The sequence below is a fragment of the Danio rerio genome, chromosome 20 (assembly GCF_052040795.2).
Source record: "Danio rerio strain M-AB ecotype USA chromosome 20, GRCz13ab, whole genome shotgun sequence".
NCBI lineage: Eukaryota > Metazoa > Chordata > Actinopteri > Cypriniformes > Danionidae > Danio > Danio rerio.
This window is the reverse complement of record NC_141040.1, coordinates 4,367,504-4,390,000: the sequence shown is the minus strand read 5'-3', so window position 1 is coordinate 4,390,000 and position 22,497 is coordinate 4,367,504. Positions and strand designations below refer to the sequence as shown.

General features: G+C 38.1%; 1 protein-coding gene across 3 annotated transcripts in view; it reads right to left on the bottom strand.

Moving 5' to 3' along the window:
* Positions 1-21,521, bottom strand: part of ipcef1 (interaction protein for cytohesin exchange factors 1) — a 32,817-nt gene extending 11,296 nt beyond the window's left edge. The window contains exons 1-7 of one of the 3 annotated variants that reach the window (XM_087297866.1): positions 21,417-21,521; positions 21,197-21,268; positions 16,712-16,748; positions 16,278-16,447; positions 11,121-11,194; positions 8,135-8,206; positions 4,151-4,212 (exon numbers count right to left, since the gene is read on the bottom strand). In XM_087297866.1, the coding sequence (XP_087153992.1) occupies positions 4,151-4,212; positions 8,135-8,206; positions 11,121-11,194; positions 16,278-16,447; positions 16,712-16,748; positions 21,197-21,268; positions 21,417-21,479 (550 nt within the window). In that variant the 5' untranslated portion in view covers positions 21,480-21,521. 3 annotated transcript variants of the gene reach the window in all.
* Between the last annotated feature and the right edge of the window lie 976 nt (positions 21,522-22,497).

Sequence of the window (22,497 nt, the reverse complement as noted above, 5' to 3'; positions counted from 1 at the left end):
CTTACTACATCTTACTACTACTGGGTTGGACCTCCTTTTGCCTTAAAGGGTCACGAAAACACATTTTTTTTGAGCTGTTGACAGTCGTATATGTGTCCCACACTGCTAAAAACACTATTAGGACACCTATATTTCACTAAAAAGTATAAATTGGTTGTTTTTGCTTTATTTCAAACACTTCCTGTTTGAAACTAATTTTTGAAGCTGCGTCACGGTCATGACATAATAGCGTGTATTCCAGCGTGCAGACTGGACGTCTGTGCCAGAGTGAGTCTTATTACGTCTTACAGTGTGATGCATTAATGCATGAGTAAGGCTTGGTTCAAACCAATCAGCGCGCTCTATTGTGCAACTTCATTAATATTCATTAGTGTCGCCGCGTTTAAGCCACAGAGACGCCACGTTGTGTTGGCAAAACAAGCGTGAAGTGTTGCTTTTATAGTTTGCTGCCATTAAGTTTCGTTTTCATTTTCTCTCTGTGAGAGCTCATCTGGATCACGTGTGGATTAACAGTGTACGCGACGCTCGACAACAATTACTTACGTGTCCAAGGAGGATTATTGTTTACCTGAGAGCTGTTCTCATCTGCAAACGCTGAGATCCGGATTCGCTTGTTATGTTAGTCTTCTCTTCATAAAGACGCGGCTCTAGTTGCTGGTGATTGTCCTGTCTCTACAGATTTGGTAAGTGAGCGACCAGTGCTCTTTGTTTATTCAGTTTGTTCGTATCGAATTAGGTTAACTATTGCACTGAGTGCAAACATAGCACCGCATTTTACACACACGCGGCTTTCTGACGCTACCTGCCGTGTGCATCTAAGTTTCCGGGAAATGCGGAGTTTTTTTTTTCTCTCATTCGCCGTGCGGTATCAAACATTGCATGAAAAATACACGCTTAAAGCAGATCCTCGAATCAAATATCACGTTTGTCGCGAGGGGCATGAATGAATTCCCTGAATGAAAGAGCCAAACTGCAGTTAAAGTCCACCATTTAATAATTTGGCAAATAATTCGACTACAGATGTCCATGTAGGTTAAACACCATCACTTTCTCATGTGTGTATATTTTGACTGAAACTCGCGCGTGCCCAAATAGACACTCCCACACCATCCCACTTTAGTTCCTCCGACACTCCGCCCTAAACAGAGCTGGACACGCCCACTTTTCTGACTTTTTCCAAAGTAGAGGTGTGAAAACACCCTGCTGAAACGAGGGGGTTTCATGGCCCTTTAATCCTTCGTGGCATAGATTCAACAAGGTACCGGAAAGTTCCTCAGAAGTTCCATATTGACATGATAGCATCACACAGTTGCTCCAGATTTGTCAGCTGCACATCCATGATGCCAATCTCCTGTTCCACCACATTCCAAAGATGCTCTATTGGATTGAGATCTGGTGATTGTGGAGGCCATTTGAGTACAGTGAGCTCATTGTCATGTTCAAAAAAGCAGTCTGAGATGATTTGCACTTTTTGACATGGTCAAAAAGGGATGGACATGGTCAGCAACAATACTCAGGTAGGCTGTGGCGTTGATACGATGCTCAGTTGGTACTAATGGGCCCAAAGTGTGCCAAGAAAATATCCCCAACACTATTACACCAACACCACCAGCCTGAACTGTTGATACAAGGCAGGATAGATCCATGCTTTCATGTTGTTGATGCCAAATTCTGACCTTATCAACCAAATTTCGCAGAAGAAATCGAGATTTATCAAATCAGGCAACGTTTCTCCAATCTTCTATTGACCAGTTTTGGTGAGCCTGTGCAAATTGTAGCCTCAGTTTCGTGTTCTTAGCTCACAGGAGTGGCACCCGGTGTGGTCTTCTGCTGCTGTAGCCCATCCGCCTCAAGGTTGGACACATTGAGGTCAGAGATGCTCTTCTGCATACCTCGGTTGTACCAAGTGGTTATTTGAGTTACTGTTGCCTTTTTATCAGCCTAAATCAGTCTGGCCATTCTCCTCTGACCTCAGGCATCAACAAGACATTTGCACTCACAAGATTGTCGGAAAGAGCACGTTAACAATTAGAACAAGCTGACGTGAGACGTCTACTCCAGTCTATAAGAACAGTCAGACGCATTCACATCCGCGCCGATTATGAAGATAAAAGCCTTTCAATATTTTTCCACGCACACTTAGCTGCTAGATGTTAGTCAGATAATGTTTCTATGTTCCTTCTTAATGCCAACTGTGTCAAAGACTATTGATAAAATGCTTATGATAAATCGCCGTTTGTTTACCTTCAGTTGCTTGACGCATCCCTCCACATAATTTGTATGTAGTCAAGTGTGTAAACATTTAGCTGCGGTTTGCGTTTCTGCCTTTGGATGTCTCTGGGACAAAAGCAGCTGCATGAAGGCTAAAGCTTTAAATAAAAGTGAAACCATCAAGAAAAGCCCACGACACCTTCTAAGTTTGCAAATACAAGTGCTGCCGTTTATAGGTCATTTCTGGTTAATGATGTCAGAGTTTACCGCTACTTTGGAATGGATGTGTGAATAGTCTTTTTCGGAAAAATTCTGAAACGTCCTCGCCTGTGTGAACAGAGCTTTTTTAGTTTTTTTTTAATTTACCAGTGAAGTCGTTCCAGATATTTTCAGGATATTTACCGATATCACTGTGTGAAAGGGGCTACTGTCTCCCCACTCCACCTATAGCTAGTGTGTGATTAGCGCACTGGCGCTGTTGTCCTGTGGCTGCCGTTGCATCATCCAAGTGTATGCTGCACACTGGTGGTGGTGTGGAGAGACCCCCCTCATGATTGTGAAGCGCTTTGGGTGCATGACCATACACAATACAGTTGAAACCAGAAGTTTACATACACTGTATAAAAAGGCACATAACCATTTAAAAAATCAGATGTTAATGTGACTAAACTTTCTCTTTTAGGTAAGTTAGGATTATCAAATGTGTTTCTGTTCTGCTTAATAGCAGAATAATGAGAGATATTTTTTGAGAAATTGTTATAACTTTTCTTGAAAGTCAAAAGTTTGCAGACAGTAAGATTATTCTGCCTCTGAATAAGCTCAGATGATGGTGTCAAGGTTTTAGAAGTTTCTGATGGGCTAATTGACAACATTTGAGCTCATTGGAGGCACAACTGTAGAATAGTATTTAGGGAAAACCACAAACACACTGCTTCCTTGTGTGACAACATGGGAAAATCAATAAGGCCAGAATCAACAACAAAGCCAGATTACAATAAGCTAAATTACCATGTTTGGAGACATGTCCTGTGGTCTGATGGAACTAAGATTGAACTGTTTGGCCATAATGACCAGTGTTACATTTGGAGGACAAAGGGGAAAGCTTACAAGCCTAGGAACACCATCCCAACTGTGAAGTATGAGGGCGGCAGCATCATGTTGTGGGGCTGTTTTAGTTTACTTTACAGCATAGATGGCATCATGAAGAAAGAACATTATGTAGAAATACTGAAGCAACATCTCAAGACATCAGCCAGGAAATTAAAACTTGGCCACAATAGGGTCTTCCAAACAGACCATGACCCTAAGCATACTGCCAAATTAGTTCAAATGTGCTTTAAGGACAACAAAGTGAATGTTTTGGAGAGGCCATCACAAAGCCCTGATCTCAATCCTATAGAAAATGTGTGGGTGGAGTTGAAAAAGCTTGTGCGAGCAAGACAGCCTACAAATCTGACTCAGTTACACTAATTGTGTCAGGAGGAATGGGCCAAAATAGTAAATGTTTAGTATGATTTACCATCAGACATTTAAAAAAATAGCTATGTTCCTTTTTTAGTGTATGTAAACTTCTAGTTTCAACTGTGTATGCGCTATATAAATAAACACATTACATTTCATAGTTAAACATGCCAAGTTTGCATTTGCTGGAAAAATGAGATAAAAAAATGTTTTTGTATATTATCAGGTGCTTTACTGATGTGTTTGGCGCCATCTACAAGTACTAGAATAGCCACAGGTCAGCTTATAAATTCTGAAAAACTATTTATTTATTTATTTGCTAACTACTTATTTAAGTTACTTTTTCAAAAACAGTTGTTGGTATAATTTTCTTCTTTTTTTAAAGTCTATCTATTTCTTTCAGTTAACGAAAACTTTTTTGACTAACACTTCTGGCCTTGGTTTACTAAAATAACCTTGGTGTGGTGTGAATCTTTACCTCCGTTGGTCGAGTCTGTGGGCTCGGGTTCATTTGAAGCCTGGGTGAGTTTAGCCAGCCATCTAGATTACAACAAAAACATAAATAAAGCATTAATTACGGTAAACCTCCTCTGATCTGTTAAATGATTGTGTGTTGTGTCATTATGTGTGTCTTTGGCCCACACAGTTTAATAGCAGAACACCCACAGATTTCTCTCAGAGTTTTCCCCCACTCACCGCTTTATCTATTCAAATGCAATGGTTTACAAAGAAAGATATTTCTGTCATGTTTTCCTCACACTTGTGACTAACTTGCAAACCCAAAAGGAGATATTTACAGTTGAAGTCAGAATTTTTCGCCCCCGTTTATTTTTTTCCCCAATTTCTGTTTAACGGAGAGCAGATTTCTTCAACACATCTTTAATCATAATAGTTTTAATAACTCATTTCTAATAGCTGATTAATTTTATCTTTGCCATGATGACAGTAAATAATATTTGACTACATGTTTTTCAACATACTTCTATACAGCTTATAAATTTAAAGGCTTGACTTGGTTGATTAGGTTAACTAGGCAGGTTAGGGTAATTAGGCAAGTTACTGTATAATGATGGTTTATTCTGTAGACTATCGAAAAAATATATAGCTTAAAGGGGTAAATAGTTTTGACCTTAAAATGTTTTTTAAAAAATTAAAACCTGCTTTTATTCTAGCTGAAATAAAACAAACAAGACTTTCTAAAGAAGAAAAAACATTATCAGACATACTGTGAAAATTTCCTTGCTCTGTTAAACATCATTTGGGAAATATTTTAAAAAATTAAATAAAAAGGGGGCGAATAATTCTGACTTCAACTGTATCTAAGAATCACTCAGTTTAGGGTGAAGATAGATTAATGATCTTTAAAAATGAGTATCTGTGCACTATATTTATTTAGGTCAGCTATTTTAACAACCCAATCAACAACAACAACAAAGAGGACATCCAACCAGATTGCTCACACCACAGGCATGTTATATATACACTCTAAAAAATAACTCAAGAGCTCTGTAACCACTACATAGTTTAATACATTATTGTAACTTAAAAACTCCAAAATGCTGATTAGATTAAAACGTTTAAGCTGCCAGAATAATTAAGTTTTCAACACATGAAAATATTGATAATTACATAAATGTAAAAATGAGGCTAATTTAAAAGGTAAATATATCTGTCAGTTACTTTAAAACAATATTTAACTTGTAGCAACGCAAAGAAATTTGTCCACACTAATGGACTTGTTTTGTCTTTTTAAGTCCACACACTGATGTTTTTCATTATTTTTTATAATGATAATATAGGACATTACATGTTTTTGTTTTGTAAAACAATAAAAACCTGTGATTTAATACAAAAAAAAATTACCAAAAAACAAAAATGTTGTTGTTAAATATATTTCTTACAAGCATGAACAGTAAATTTGAAAACAAACAAAATGTATTAATTTATTTGAGGTTCTAAACTTGAAAATATGCATGTAAATAAGTACATAACACAGGATTTGTTTTCAATTTTAATAAAAAAAAAATTTGAAACAACTTATTTTTTTGAGCACTCAACTTAAAAAATTTAGTTTTTTGCTATGTAAAATGCCTCTGATTGAAGAGGAAAAGATTTGGCGAACATAAAAAAGTTTGTTGTCTGGACTTCATTTTGTTAGATGTTGTCGTAAGTCGAATATATTAATGCAAGCTGTTGCGTCAATTTTTGTTTTTGTTTTGTATAACAATAGTTTTTAGAATGTACAGTTACATTTGTTTTTTCGGAGGTTTTGAATAATAACAACACAAATTACATCAAGCCACGTATAAAAACTAATGTTTCTATGTTTACATTTTCTTCCTGAAAATATTGACTTCAAGACTCCCACTAAACCTATTTTGACTGTTTCTACTTCCTGGACCACCCATTTAGCTTTAGTTATGATGAAATAAATCTAATAAATCTAATTTTCATCTTTTTGTGTGCTTATTCTGTCAAAGTTCAATAAACACTTGCATGAAACATCTATTATCTGTATTATTTGTAATTAAATTGTCAGAATTATTAGCCCCCCTTTGAATTTTTTTTTTCTTTTTAAATATTTCACAAAAGACGTTTAACAGAGCAAGGAAATTCTCACAGTGTGTCTGATAACATTTTTTCTTCTGGAGAAAGTCTTATTTAATTTATTTCGGCTAAAAAAAGCAGTTTTTAATTTTTTAAACACAATTTTAGGGACAAAATTATTAGCCCCCTTAAACTATATTTTTCTGATAGTCAAACAAACAAACCATCATTATACAATAACTTGCCTAATTACCCTTACTTGCCTAGTTAACCTGATTAATCTAGTTAAGCATTTAAATGTCTCTTTAAGCTGTATAGAAGTGTCTTAAAGAATATCTAGTCAAATATTATTTACTGTCATCATGGCAAAGATAAAATAAATCAGTTATTAGAAATGAGTTACTAAAACTATTAAGCTTAGAAATGTGTCCACTAATGTCAAATGCAAACCCTTCTGTACTCGCAAGCCTGGAATTACACATAACAGAGCTGCTGGATTCTGATTGGATGAGAAACATTCATTGTTTACAACATTTCAAAGAATTTAATTGGTCATTTCATCAATTCTTCCTTACCCAGCAAGTATTCAAACAGCTCACTTGGCACTTTTAGAGCTCAAAAATATTGGTCTCCATTGACTTTAATGGTTAACAAAAGAGAAGTGAACAATCTATCAGATATCTTCACTTTTGTTTCACAACAGAAACAAACATCTTGGAAAAAGCCAAAAGTATATACGATTACTTTCAATGAAAAATGACTAGGGCCAGGCAGAATCTGCTGAGGTTTTTTGCTATTTCTGCGAAAAATTTTGTAAAAAAAAATGCTGATTTTTGCGGAATAATTTTGCATAACTAAAACCTTAATATGTGAAATAACAAAATAATAACTTTTATTTTTTGCTTAAAATGCAAATCCAATCAGATTCACTTTATTTGGTAAAAGCAAGTCTCTCATATAATATCTCTACTAAAAGACAGAAAATACTACTTTACACACTCTATTGTACATAAATCAGATGAATATATTCATATTAGTCATTAATAGCACTGACATTAATTTAAAAACTGAATAAATATAGATTTACACACATTTACTCAAGTACATAAACAGAATTAATGATGGGCTAAAAATCTGCGGAAATCCGGGTGGGCCTAAATATGACTCAAATGTTATAAAACATTCATAAAATGTAGGTATCTTTATCAAATTTGGTAAACATCTGAGATTTGGTCAACGGCCTCAAAGCCACAATCTAAAATAATGTACGCTGTAAAAAATATATGGTCAATTAGTCATGACAACATAGGGTTTGAGTTAATTATACCTTATTAAACGGAGTTACTCATGTTCTAACTTATTTGGTTCCACTTTATATTAAGTAGCTTTAACTAATATGTACTTACACAGGAATTAATAGTTTGTTACAATGTACTTATTATGTAAATACATGTATTTATTGTGTACTTATGCTTGATTAAATACCTGTATGTAATTACATCTGTAACTGACTTGTGTAATTACATTTGTAAATACACTGCTGACCATCTCTTACACCTTAACCCACCCTTAAACCTACCCATACCACTAAACCTGTCCATAACCCAACCTCTATCCCAACTCAAAAGCACCACAAGTGTTCTCAAATACATTATGAACACAGTAAGTACATTGTATTTATTTTTTGATGCAACTACATGGTAGTTAAGGACACTTAAAATAAAGTGGGACCTCTTATTTTTATAAGTTGTTTTATGTCAGTTTAACATTATTTAAGTTTAAAGGACTCGTTTGATTTAAAGGCAACCTGTACTTTTTACAGTGTAGGATTTAGCTTTGTTTTCATGAGGTGGTATCATCACCAAGTTTATCTTTGGACACACTTACACACAAGAGACATTGTTTCCACACTCACTTGTTCATGTCTTTCATGCTCTCGGCTGCAAAGTAGAGTGTCAGCACGTGGAGGTGGCTCGCTTTCATCGCACTGGAAAAAAAGAATAAACTCAAAGCAAATGCAGACGTACAGTTCCTAGAACAAACAGCAGCGTGGATTTGTGGTTGTGTGACGCTGTGGAAGCAGTACAGAAAAGCGAAAAAGCACATGACATCAAAGTCTGTCTCCAGTCTTATCTAAATCCACTCGATTTTGATCAAAGTCAAGCAACGTTACTGTATGTTTTTATAAAGGAAGTGGGAAACACAGCGGCTGAGAGACCACACACTCAGCGCAGACAGTTTCCTGTGTTATGAGCGCGCGTTAAGTTGGGTACAGATGACACCTTTGCTGTGAGAGAGAAAAAAAAATGATGATAAGCATCTTGACACTTCACACCATGTTCAAAAAGCATTAGTCAAATGACAGCCTTTTAACATTCTCTAACGTAAGTGATTCATATCGCAGACGCTGGATTTCTTCTGTGTACTAAATGTGAGTTCTGCAGCTCTTCACACTAAAGCCTGGTTTATACTTCTGCATTAAGCGACCGGCGTAACCCACGGCGCATGCAATGCATGTAGCTGTGCATTTATTCTTCTGCGCGCTGTCTCTGTCGGTCTGCATTAACACTTCTGAAACGCTAGTTGGCAGTGAGGTGTAAATGTTCCTCTGTGTCGAGTTTCTTCGCTGCTGTTTTGCTTTTCCTGAACACTTCCGGGATGTACAAGTGGCTCAAACTCGCTCAGTTTGAGGCAGGAACCGGCGGACGTGCAACAACTTTAACTATGAGGTAAACACAGAACAAAACTTTCCATCCGGAGCTCCTTCACGGGACTCCACACTTGTGAACAATCGCTCCATCAGGCTCGCACCATTCACACGGCTCTCGGTCCCGCCCAGACTCGTCAGCGCTACCAAGCTGACCAATCACAGAGCTTGTGCTACGCGTCGTTGCGACGTGCAGTTACATTTTTTTAGAGGTGCACGTCAGCGCCATAGCATACGCCGGCGTTTAACGCAGAAGTATAAATCAGCCTTAAGAGCGCTAACTATAAATATAACAATAAATATAGTTGTGGCCACACTAAAGGTGCTCCGATCAGGATTTTTAGGGCAGATGACCAATTACTTAAAGCCATATCGGCCGATACCGATCACCGATTACCAGGGATGCCACAGTTCTCAATATAATATTGAACCGTACGGTACGACCTCCACAGTTCAATACGCGCTTGTGAGTTGTGAGTTTTCTCGGTTTTGCGTTTAAATAATTTATGTGTGTTTGCTATCTCCCCGAATTGACTGTATGTGCCTGTAAGTATATGAGCTGAGATGAGGAAACTCCTCCCTACGAGTAAATATCCAATCACTATGCTCTAAAGGTTGGGGGCGCTTGACCATCATTCCACACTTTTGGCTTTAACATGGCGAGCAGCGGTGAAGTGAGGCTGAGGCAAAAGTATGAGAAAGTGCCGGGGTCTTTCAAATCTGCTGGGACGGTTTCGTTGGAGAGGGGTACGCAACGTATTTAAGGACCGGGGGGATGCGCAATTTCCGGAAGATCATCATTCGTTTGCGGGCATCCAGGAGTCTCACGTGATTTACTACGTCTCATGTGATGTCTGGGATTACATTAACGTTACTCGCCATTTTGTGAGCTAGTGTAGCGCGTGGCGTGCCTGACTGGAGCAGTGTTTGGAGGTTGGCTCTTTTGTGTCGGGGGTCCAGGGTTGCTGGGGCAATGGGGGAAGATTGCCAATGAGCGCGTGCTTAAATAAATTAATATTTTGAGTTCATAAGCGATGGTCTACTGTTTAACATGACATGTTAAACAGCATGTTGTCTGCCACGTCATTTGGGATGCCATGTTGAGCGTTGCTGCACTAAAAACATTATATTTTGTACTTATTCCCTTTTATCTTTTTAGATGTTAGTCTGAATTGAATCGTTTGGTTTGTAATGCGTACCGAACCGAAAGTCTCGTGCCGAACAGTTTAATACAAATACGCGTATCGTTACACCCTTGCTTGTTACATAAACTCACAAAATCACACTTCAGCAGCATTTATTTGAGAGCGCACAAGAAGATCTACACTTGAGCAGCGTATATTTGAGTGGCATCTATCTACAGTAAGAAAGGAGGAGGAGTAGGGGTGAAAGGGGGATTCTTCAAAACAAAGATGGCTGTTATTTGGAACTTAGGGTATTTAGTGGCTTAGGAGTTGTCTGATTGGTGAATCATTCATTCATTCATTCATTTTCTTGTCGGCTTAGTCCCTTTATTAATCCGTGGTCGCCACAGCGGAATTATCCAGCAAGTTTTTACGCAGCGGATGCCCTTCCAACCGCAACTCATCTCTGGGAAACATCCACACACACATTAACACACACACCCATACACTACGGACAATTTAGCCTATCCAATTCACCTGTACCGCATGTCTGTGGGGGAAACCGGAGCACCCAGAGGAAACTCACGCGAACTCCACACAGAAACGCCAACTGAGCCAAGATTTGAACCAGCGACCAAGCGACCTTCTTGCTGTGAGGCGACAGCACTACCTACTGCGCCACTGCCTCGACACATTGGTAAATCATAAATTGAATGCAGGACCAGCTGCAAGCAATCATAAGTTCGTAAGTTCGTAAATCGTGAGCCTCTAGAAATTAGTTCATAAATAAACTTCACTAATCTATTTTTAATAAGAGAATATACAGAATAAAGTAGAAATATATAAATATTATTTTTAAAAATACATTAAAAAAACATTAGATTTAACATTTTCACATGGTGGTCAAAGGGGCATCAATATGGGGATGTCAAATAGATATCAAGGATTTGACATGAAATCAATTAGCATTTTTGCCATTTCCCGCTAAGCATAACCTGCCATCTACATCAGTGACTTTTTTTACCCACCAAGTATCCAACAATCTTTATAAATAATGAAGACAAACTTACAATTTCTTCTTGCATTCGGTAGCCTGTTCTATAGTGAAGTCTCTCAGGTTGATGTAGCCCTCGGCTTTCTCCGCCTGCAAGATAACAATGAGTATTTACCTCTATTGCACAAAGTTGGTTTCAGTGGCTAACCAGTCAAGTATAAACTCAAAACCAGACTTTTCATAAATCATGTTTACAGAAAGTTATACTGGTGATGCCAGTATTTGCTCTCATGGCCATTAATGGCAGATATTTTCCTTTCTCCAACTTTTGTAGCAGCATCAGCAATTCTTTTTGCTTTGTAAATGGTAATTTATAAAAATGGAATGTACAAAGACAAAAAAAAAACACAAGACGAGTCACTCGTATAGTTTTGAATGGGAAAAAGTGTAATGGTCAATACATTGAATGAAGCCCCGCCTTCTAGTACAGGTACTTTTACTTCACTTCACAATGTCAGGCCTAGTCAATATTCAACATCCAACCTAAAATTAATCAAATATCAACGTCTAATGATGTTAAAGCTTGATTTTTTGAGGACGTTACCACTATGATGTTGGATTTTGGTTGCCATGCCTGATTAATAAATGTCAGTATTTGACGTCAATATGACATTGGTTTAAGATGTTGGCTCGACGTTGGATTTTGGTCACTTTTTCTAACAACCAAAAATCAAGCACATATCAACCTCATTATTGGACATCAAAGTTACGTTGTCTTTAGATGCTGACTAGACAAAATTTTGGTCACTTGACATCACAACCTAAATCTAACCTAATGATGTCTTATGATGATAACTAGATGCACTATAGGATGTTACGTTTACACACACATGCACAAATTACATGTAAACGCATCAGCTTTTTACAGCGTAATACCCACTACTTACTACTCTTAAGTACTTTTGAAAGGGCTCAAAACTCTTACTTTGAGTAATTTTTACAAAAGATACTTTGACTCAACTTGCACTACATTTTTGGGAAAGTAATGGTAAGTTTACTTGAGTATAATTTTTCAGTACTCTTTCCACCACTCTCTGTATTCTTATCAACACTCCATATCTGTGGAAAAACATTGTGCGATACTAAGTGAGCTTCATGCAGGTGAGTGGGCTTTACAAAACCAATATTGTATGATAGATTATGTGATGATGCAGTTTACAGCACTTTCATAAGCCGAATCCAGCAAAACCTGACAGACCACATTACTACCTAAAGTATCGCCCGATCCTGCAGATTCACTCATGTGCGACATCAGGAATATCAGCTAAACTCTTGATCCTTCTAGACTGGACTACTCCCAAAATAAAGGGTGTATTGTTTTTTTAAAATACTTATTTAAACTGAGCTGAAACTAAATAATTCTTGAGATTTTTTTGGGACAACTTAATTGTTTTTTGTTCAATCCACTTGAATTTGTCAAAAACAATTAACTTAATTATTTTTTGTAGGGACAGCATGAAGCAATTGTGTGAAACCCTGCATTTTTTTAACAATGTATTGCAATGCTCTCTTGCCTGACCTCCCAACCAACACCATTGAGCTTCTGCAGCTGACCCAGAAATCGGCAGTGAGAGTGGTTTTAACAAGCCAAAAATAGCACGTGTCACACTTCTTTTCATCGATTTTCACTTGAATAAAAAACAACATGCAACAAAGCAACCACCGCTCCTCCACCATTTACCTGTATTCACTACTTCGGGCTCATGTTTACATTCTGAAAGCGAACGATGCTTTGTGATACCATGCCAAGGAGGAAGAAAATTACCTTCAAGGACTGTCTTGTTGTCACATGCTAGTTGTATGACCTGCTTAACTCTACACAAGCAGGTAAGCCTCTGGGCAAAGTTAAAGGGTTAGTTCACCCAAATAAAGGAAAATTATGTTATTAATTACTCACTCTGATGTCACTCCAAACCCCTGAGACCTTGGTTTGTGTTCAGAAGATAAGTGAAGACATTTTAGATGAAACTAGAGAGCTCCCTCATCCTCCATACACAGCAATGGTCCCCACTCATCCGGAAAGTTACTGAACCATATGCCTTCAGCGGGTAATGTTATGGTTAATAAAAGGTAAGGTTGGGTGCTGTTGACCAATTTGGCATCGTACGATGTCCAATGTGAATAATGGCGATGGATGATGGCATCATCGTTATCATAAGCGGCAGTGAATTAATTATTTATAAATAATAAATAAATTCATAAATTAATTGTTTGTAGCCTACCGTTTCAACTACCCGACCCAGATGGTCTTTGCTTTACCCATAACCAAATCATAAATAAATAAAGATAAGTTACACACAAATTGCCACCTGTCAATCACTTTTTCCGCAGGACTCTGGTATGAATAGGCAGAGTGATCTGTGTCGTTATAATGTCGTCGACGAACTTGGTTGGTAAAAAAGTCTCACAACTATAAGAAAACAACCAGCAGTATCTGAAGTGCAAGTGTGAAATCGAAAGATTTAAGCAGTGTACGGATGCTGTGACATAGAGCTGCACAATTAATCGTAAAAATGTCGCGATCCGATTCGACATCCTAGACGATCTTAATCCAGCATTTCTACGATTCTGTCAATCATATTTTAATATTCAGGAAAGAAGCGAAAGTGTTAACGTTAATAATGTTGTAAGTAACATTCAGTTTGTGGCACAGAGTGATCGTTTGGGAGCCTCGCGGGAAGTGAACCGCTCTTAGCAGTGAAAATGAAACCGAAAGCGCACACAGTGTTCCCAGATGTAGCTGACTGATTCCAGCCTCAAAAGTATCCAAAACCCGCCGAAATTCAAAAATACCCACTCAGTCTTCTGTATTCACCAAAATAACGTCAGTGACATATTTTAAGCAGAAAATTACAAATTATAATCATAAATCTCAAACACAATAATTCAACATCAGAATTATCATCAGCATTAATGACCAGGACAAATCTAAAGTCTGTTCAGGTCCACCACTCTAAGTCTATACAAAATTTAGCATTTTAACCAACAGTACAACTACACAAAGCATATTGCTGTTTTACCACATGTTTGAGAATAACAATAATAATAGGCCACTCATATTAACCTTTATTTTACATCTACAGAATCGTGAGAAAATCGTGATCTTTATTTTAGGCAAAAAAAAAAAAATCATGATTCTCATTTTAGCCAGAATCGTGCAGCTCTACTGTGACACGTTACCTGATAGATTCAAAAGACCGAAGAGTCGTTAGATAGAGACAAGATTAATTAAATATACCGTTTAACAACAATAGTGAGACGCCATCCAGCGGTACATCCTTGATAAACTGTTTGATGTGCACTGCTCACTGGGGTTTTGTGCTCAAAGCACCCGCTTACTGCTGGAGCTCAGACGCGCACAGACACTGCAGCACATGACAGAGTGTGTGTTTGTGTTGGTGTGTGGTCACATGATGTGCGTTTTCAGTGGTATAGTGTGGACGGAGAGCCATTCAGAAATGTTATGTGAAGTGCCAGTGTGAACCGACTTTGAAACTAACTCTTTCAATTCACTAGAACTTCTATGTTTTGCTGCTTTGACACAATCCATATTATATAAGCGTTATAGAAATAAAGATGAACTGAACTTTACATTTTAAAGGGCACCTATGGTGAAAAGTCTACTTTTCAAGCTGTTTGGACAGACATGTGTGTAAGTTTAGCGTATAGACCGTCATATTGGGGTGATATAAACACACACAGTCCTTTTTTCAATTTAACAACAAAAAAACGGTGGACCAATTAGAGCGGTTTACACAACGACCGCAAATATACGTAGGAAAGTGGTCGCTCCGCCCACCAATATTGATTGACAGCCTCGCGTCACAATCATATCCTTGGTTTCTTGTTGCACGTCCGCCATTTTCAGCGTGTGAGTCAAATCGATCCCTAAAGGAACACCCGTGCTCTATTTTTAGATGAAAGGCTCATTGGGCTCAACACAAGATCAATACTCTCCACATTATCGCTCTAATCGGAATTATTGCTTGTACCTTTTGCGTGGCGCAGTGCAGTGCATTTCGGAGTTCTGGATGTGGGTTTCTGTAGGGGTGCACGCGGCGGAGCTTCGGGTTAGCGGCTCGGCGGCTGTGGCACCGTTGTGTTTGCCCTGGTGGAGGCTTGTGTTTGGAGTTCTGGAATGCGTGGCGCGATGATTCGGGACACTTCATGTTTCTGCCGCGCCACTGAAAGTGCCTGGTGTGCCGTGTCGCGACGCATTCGATGCCTGATTCAAAGTTAATTCAGTATGTGTGGTTTTCAGTCTCGGTGTACAAGCTCGGCACTTGTACACCGAGACTATACAAAGACACAAATGATTTTGCACTCTCTGCTTGCTCTATGTCCGAGTCGTACATGTACGGCTGAATGCTGATCCTAGCTTAGCTTAGCTTCTCTCTGTCTGTCAGCCTGTCTGTTGCAAACACACAGCGTGGGAGCTTTTGACTCCGCCCCCTTGTTACGTTGAGCGGGAAGCCGAAACTGTGAAGCAACATGCCCCTACAATAGCAAACTGTGTAAACGCCCCCAACATGACACTTTTTAACACATTATAATAAAAACATCTGAACTGTGTGTTGAACTGAACCTAAACTGGCACACTCAGAAGAACCGTAATATTAATAGTAAATCCCCTGCTGAAAAATCCAGCTTAAACCAGCCTAGGCTGGTTGGCTGGTTTTAGCTGGTCAACCAGGCTGGTTTTAGAGGGGTTTTGGCCATTTCCAGGCTGGTTTCCAGCCATTTTCAGCCTGGTCTTAGCTGGTTAGGCTGGGAGATGACCAGCTAAAACCAGCTTGACCAGCCTATTTAGGCTGGGAGCCCAGCCAAAACCAGCTACGTCCAGCTTAAACCAGGCTGGTCAAGCTGGTTTTAGCTGGATTTAGTTGGTCATTTTCCAGCCTGACCAGCTAAGACCAGGCTGGAAATGGCTGGAAACCAGCCTGGAAATGGCTAAAACCCCTCTAAAACCAGCCTGGTCGACCAGCTAAAACCAGCCAACCAGCCTAGGCTGGTTCAAGCTGGATTTTTTAGCAGGGTCATAAAAAAGGGGTAAACTATGTGCTCTTTAAAGCAACTAGTTTATTCGCTTAAGGTAAGGCAATCGCTTTAGACAGTGTAGTCTCTCAGCATGAAGCAACGGCGCACATTACCAGAGGAAAACCACAAAACTCACCATGTCCGACGTGTACCAATAGAGCGAGCATTTCTTCAGCACAAACCAAAACTTCTTCCACTTCCAGCCCAAGAGTCCTTTGCTTTCCTTTCTTTTGTACAACCAGCCCTGACAGTCGCCCTGGCCCAGGTCTTTCACCGAGACCCTTCGGCGGCTCATCACACCATCTCCTAATCACAAACGACACACAAACACGTCAACAGGCATTAAGCTGAAACGGCTTCACTCCATTCAACAGTACTTTAGAACATCAATAGCCAAGATAACAGCATCATGACTCTGCTGATTGCAGCATGCAGACATGATTACGTTACTAGAATCCACATTAATCTCTTTGAACATGAGCATTTCGCTCTGTCAGCTAGTTCAATACATCTATAACTTGACTTGACAATCGTTTTTTTTGTTTTGTTTTGTTTTTTGTCGTTGCTTACCTTCAAACTCCCCAGCAGCGAAGTTTTGAAGTGGGTACTGAAAATGAGAGGCGACAGGAGTGAGAAACACTACAAATTAAGCAGTGAAGTCAGCCATCAGCGCCCACAGCTCAGCACTAATAACACAGCTGCCTGAAGAGTGGCTTCACTTCCCCGTACCGCCACACACATGACAGTAAGAGAGAGAGAGAGCACACGCACAAACACATGCGCACACTCATAATGATATCCTCCCTCTCTCGCTTTCAAAACACACTCACATGTGATGCCTCACTGCTGTCTTCAGACGTCTGAAATCATTTGGAAACTGCACTTAGTGGATATTTGACTACAAGTGGAATATATCAAAACATGTTTGTCTTAGTTTTGTTTCGTTTCTTTGTACATTCATATTTGATGAGTTTGTATTCATTAAGTGATGCTATGGAATATTCAGGCCTTTAAAAATTAATGTCACACCGCAGGACTTTTTAATTGAACTGCAGCAAAGTGGATCAAAGCGTGGTCAAAACATGAAATGTTTGTATTTAATTATGCAATTATTATGATTTTGCATTCTGTTGTGTTGTACAACGCAGTGCTCGACTATTGTTGTGCTTACTTGTGCTTCATAAAGAAATAATTTATTAATAATAAATAATATTTTATTAAAATAATAATTGAAAATTAATTAAATGAGCAATGACGACTAAAATAACTAAAATATACATTTTGGTGTAGATTTTAACCTCAAATCTCGTTTTTTTTGTTCGTTGATATACAGCAGTGGTTCTCAAAGTTGGGGTCGGGCCCCCTTGGGGAGGATCGCGGAACAATGACAAGGGGTCGCTTAGTGATTTCTTAATTTAAGTAAGCATGCTAATAGTACTTTTAATTTGCCAGTAACCTGGGTTAAGCGCTTCCGGCGAATTGAGTGCCAATGCAAAATCCGGTGCGTTTAAGGTCTGTTTTCTTTAAAAATGAGCGATCTCCACTAGCTGAGTGATATCCGATTTAAAGTGGGACTCAGATTGTACTAGAAGCGCTGTATTAAATTACATTTCCCCCACCATATCTTTATAATATGAGCATTTGTTTTACCCCAGTATATTCAATAGAGCTTCTGCATTAGCCTGCCGATTCTGACGGGCGCGTGTGAGTAAACAGCTTTTTGTCTCGTTTTACGCTTGAGCAACCAAATAAATGCTACAGTTTATTTAACTGAATGTATTTTAATGACATTACAACATCGATGCTGTATAAGGAACCGTATAAAATGGAAAAAAGTTCACAATAACAGCTCACCGGAAGTGTATCAGCATAGGAACAGCACTAGCTCGGCATATACCCTATTGTATTAACTATTAGAATTGCCATATTTCATTCATAACCCACAGAAGAAAGCTAAAAGCAACATTAAAGAAACAAGAACAAACAAATAAAAATCAGCCATCAGCCTTTATTTTTTTATATTAAAATTAAATTAATAAATGACTATAAAAAACATTATACGGTTATTAGACTGTTGCATTTTTGTGTTGCCAATATGCTCATGTTTATATTTGCCTACAGTTGTAAGTGCAACGTTTGTATATTTAAAATATAACCAGCTTGAAAAACACGAATCACAAGTCACTGACATCATTAATTTGGGGGTTGAGGGCTTAAAAATTCAGTAACCCCTGATATACAGTATATGCTGATACCGTTTTTTTGTTGAAAGTGTTTTTTATCTATTTTCGAAACGCATGTTATACATTTTTAATTTAAGGAAATGTAGACGGCAGCTAGCTCTCCGAAACTCTCCCATGGTCGCCCACTGAAGCCAAGCAGGGCTGCCCCCGGTCAGTACCTGGATGGGAGACCACATGAGAAAGCTAGGTTGCTGTCGGAAATGGTGTTAGTTAGACCAGCAGGGGGCGCCCAACCTGCGGTCAATGTGGGTCCTAATGCCCCAGTATGGTGAAGGGGACTCTATACTGCTAAGTGAGCACCGTCTTTCGAATGAAACATTAAACCGAGGTACTGACTCTCTGTGGCCGTTAAAAATCCCAGGATGTTCTTCGAAAAAGAGTAAGGTTTTTAAACCAGTGGTGGATGAGGAGATTCTGCCCAATGTGTAAAGAGTTTTGAGTGTCCAGAAAAGCTCTATATAAATGTAAGGAAATATATTATTATTATTATTATTACTTTTAACTTTATCACAATACAGAAGCACAATCTCATGGCAATATGCAACATTATATATATATATATATATATATATATATATATATATATATATATATATATATATATATATATATTTGAGAAAAAGCCAAAATTAGATGCAAATTTGATTTAATTTAATATGAATTTGTACGTTTTCATACTAAATGAATTATTGTAGAAAGCTTACATGCAATCTGAACTCATGCATTTTCAATGCATCTGAATTAGTAGGAGTACAACTAGACAAGGGCCAGTTTAAGTTTGTGAGATAATAACCTTGGATAAAATATCATGGTTTCACTGTATCAAGGTATTGTGATTATAGCTCTAAAATAAGTTATTTTTGAATGTCTTTGTAAAAAACAACAACATATTTGTGCCCAATAGAACACAATATACAGTTTTTCATTTGACATTTTTTTAATTTACAATTCAAATGTATAATATTTTGAAACAGTAAAAATGTCAGGATAAATTAAATCGTTGACTTCTGCTAGCTTTAGGCCTGGGACGATAACCGTTTCAAGGTATACCACAGTTTGGAACAGTCAAAGTTTTAAAACCGCCAACATTTTAGGCTATACCGTTCCTAAGGTAAGTGTAAGATTTTTTATTTACGTTTTTTTAGGACAACAGTATCTCCAGCAGGAAAGATCCCCAAAGATGCCATTTAAATCTGTAAAGAAATCTTTGTTTTCATTTTGCAACTAATAAAAGCAGCAAAAGTCAATGCTTCATTTGAATTATTTACCCTGACAGGTTTACTGCTTCAAAATATTTTAAATGTTTCTCAAAATAAAACATTTCATGTTCAAAGGGGAAAAAAAGTTGTTGATTTTAACCCAGACATTTAAAAAAAAAAGAATATATTTTAGAGCAGTAATCCCAATACCGTGAAATCGTGAAACCATGATTATTTTAATCAAAGGTTATCATACCATCAGAATCTTATACCGGCCCATGCCTAGCTAGCTTCATTAGTTAAAAAAAAACAAAGATTTCTTTACAACACACAAAAAAAAAACATTAAAAACCCCTTACATATACCTTAGGAAAGACATAACAGAAACTTTTTGCGGTTTTAAAACCTTGACCTTTTCAAACTGCGGTAAACCTTGAAACCAGTTATCGTCCCATGCATAAGTACAACCATTCTGAACTGCTGCGTTGGTGTCCAATCAGAATTTGAGTGTGATTTTGAGTGAAATTAGCAAGATTTACCATTCGTGCAAATAAATAAATAAATATGTGAGCTTAAATAACAGATTTTTCACTACTTCCATGTGCTTTTAAATGCTAAACCTTGCTGATTTATGATGCCATTTTTGAAAGAGTCCTAACTTGCAGAAACAACGTTGTCAAATGTAACTAAGACAGACAGGCAAAGACAAACACTGCACATTATGGGAAATACAACTTCGGCAGAGCTTGGGAACTGGTGACAGTTCTGTGTGCTGTTTTTAGGAAGTGGTTTACGATGCCAACTTAAAATAAACCATGATAAAAAATCAGTTCTCAAAACTCTAAACATGCAGAAAACAGAACATCTGCGAAAGAGTTATTACATTACGGTTTCGTTTATGCAAGGCACAATGCAAAAATCTATATAACAACCCTGCTGAAAAAAACAGCATTTGCTGGTAAGTTATGTTTTGATGCTGGTATGCTGGTCTCAATGCTGGTTTTGCTGGTTTCAATGCTGGTTTCATTGCTGGTCTCAATGCTGGTCCTGCTGGTCTCAATGCTGGTTTTGCTGGTCTCATTGCTACTTCTGACCAGCATTAAGACCAGCAAGACCAACACTGAGACCAGTAAAACCAGCATTGAGACCAGCAGGACCAGCATTGAGACCAGCAATGAAACCAGCATTGAAACCAGCAAAACCAGCATTGAGACCAGCAAGACCAGCATTGAAACCAGCAAAACCAGCATACAAGCATTAAAACATACCTTACCGGCATATGCTGTTTTTTTCAGCAGGGAAGAAGTCACAACAACAAATGTTTTTATGCTACTTTAACGGATTTCAATAAATTAATCCAATTTAATGTAATACATTTAGTCAGTTTGATGCAAGTTGAGAAGACTAGAAAATTTAGACAGCAGTATTACAGGGCAGTCAAATTGGACAAACTGCAGTCAAATTAGTGTTGTGCTTTTCACTTGTTTGATTTAGTTACAATATTTGATATAAACTTGTTGACATGGTCATAATTATGCCCTTAGAAAGGTGAAAATCAGTTTACATTTAGTGTCTGAGGCAACAAAAAGACAACAACATGAGTGAACACTTACTGAGTCTGCCTCGGTCTCCATCTTACGTGTCTTTGCAGCCCTCAGAGAGGAGAAAATGATAAATTCCACCATCTAAAACGGGAATTAAAATGAATAATATTACACAAATATTAACGATTTTGGTGTTTTTTGTGGAACTTATAAACTTTGACTGGCGAGCTGACGAAGTCCTGAATAAGTGGAAACGGTTGATAGTCAGTTTTTCGTTTCATTTACTTACTTGTATCCAGCACGTGAAGACCTGCAGGTATCTTATTCCTCTGAAAATCCCCCTAGCAGACATCCCAGCTCCTGTACAGTGTGTTTGAGTGTGTTTGTGAACTGTGAAGAGCCAGTTTGGACGGTGAGTTTGACCTGTAGAAGCCTCTAATGACGCTTTTCATTAGCATAATTGATTTAATCACTGGGGTCTCTTCATCACGTCTTCTGTGTTTAGCTTTTAAGCATCTATAATCAAATCTTTTCTTTCATTCTAATGAAGTTTTAACTGTGCATTTTTTTAAATTTTTTTATTTTTTGGAAAGGGCTTGAAGATCCGTGTGTGTTTGTTTGGTATTCCCTGCACTTCTGTTACTAACCACGACGGGGCAGTATTTGAAAGCAAAATAACGTTAGGCCTACTGTATATTTTCGCCTAAACATTAGCCCTTGAGGTAGTACAAGATAGGAAAAAAGTAATATATTTTAACTTTAATACCGAGAAGTCATTTCATTTTAGATGACATTTAGATGATATTCCTTTTTATCCATTACACGACACAATATAATAATACTGAAACAAAACACCATCTCATAGCAATAAACAAACATTTTGGAAATAAATAAATAAATAAAGGCAAATGTGTACAATTTGTATGTTTCCATTTAATTCAAACGAATCCCTGCTGTAAAATCCAGCTTAATCCAGCCTAGGCTGGTTGGCTGGTTTTAGTTGGTCGACCAGGCTGGTTTTAGAGGGGTTTTGGCCATTTCCAGGCTGGTTTCCAGCCATTTCCAGCCTGGTCTTAGCTGGTCAGGCTGGAAAATGACCAGCCAAATCCAGCTAAAACCAGCTTAACCAACCTGGTTTAAGCTGGACATAGCTGGTTTTGGCTGGACTCCCAGCTTGGCTAAGCTGGTCAAGCTGGTTTTAGCTGGTCATCTCCCAGTCTGACCAGCTAAGACCAGGCTGGAAATGGCTGGAAACCAGCCTGGAAGTGGCCAAAACCCCTCTAAAACCAGCCTGGTCGACCAGCTAAAACCAGCTTAAGCTGGATTTTTCAGCAGGGATACGTTTTCATTCAATTTGGATTCCCCAATCT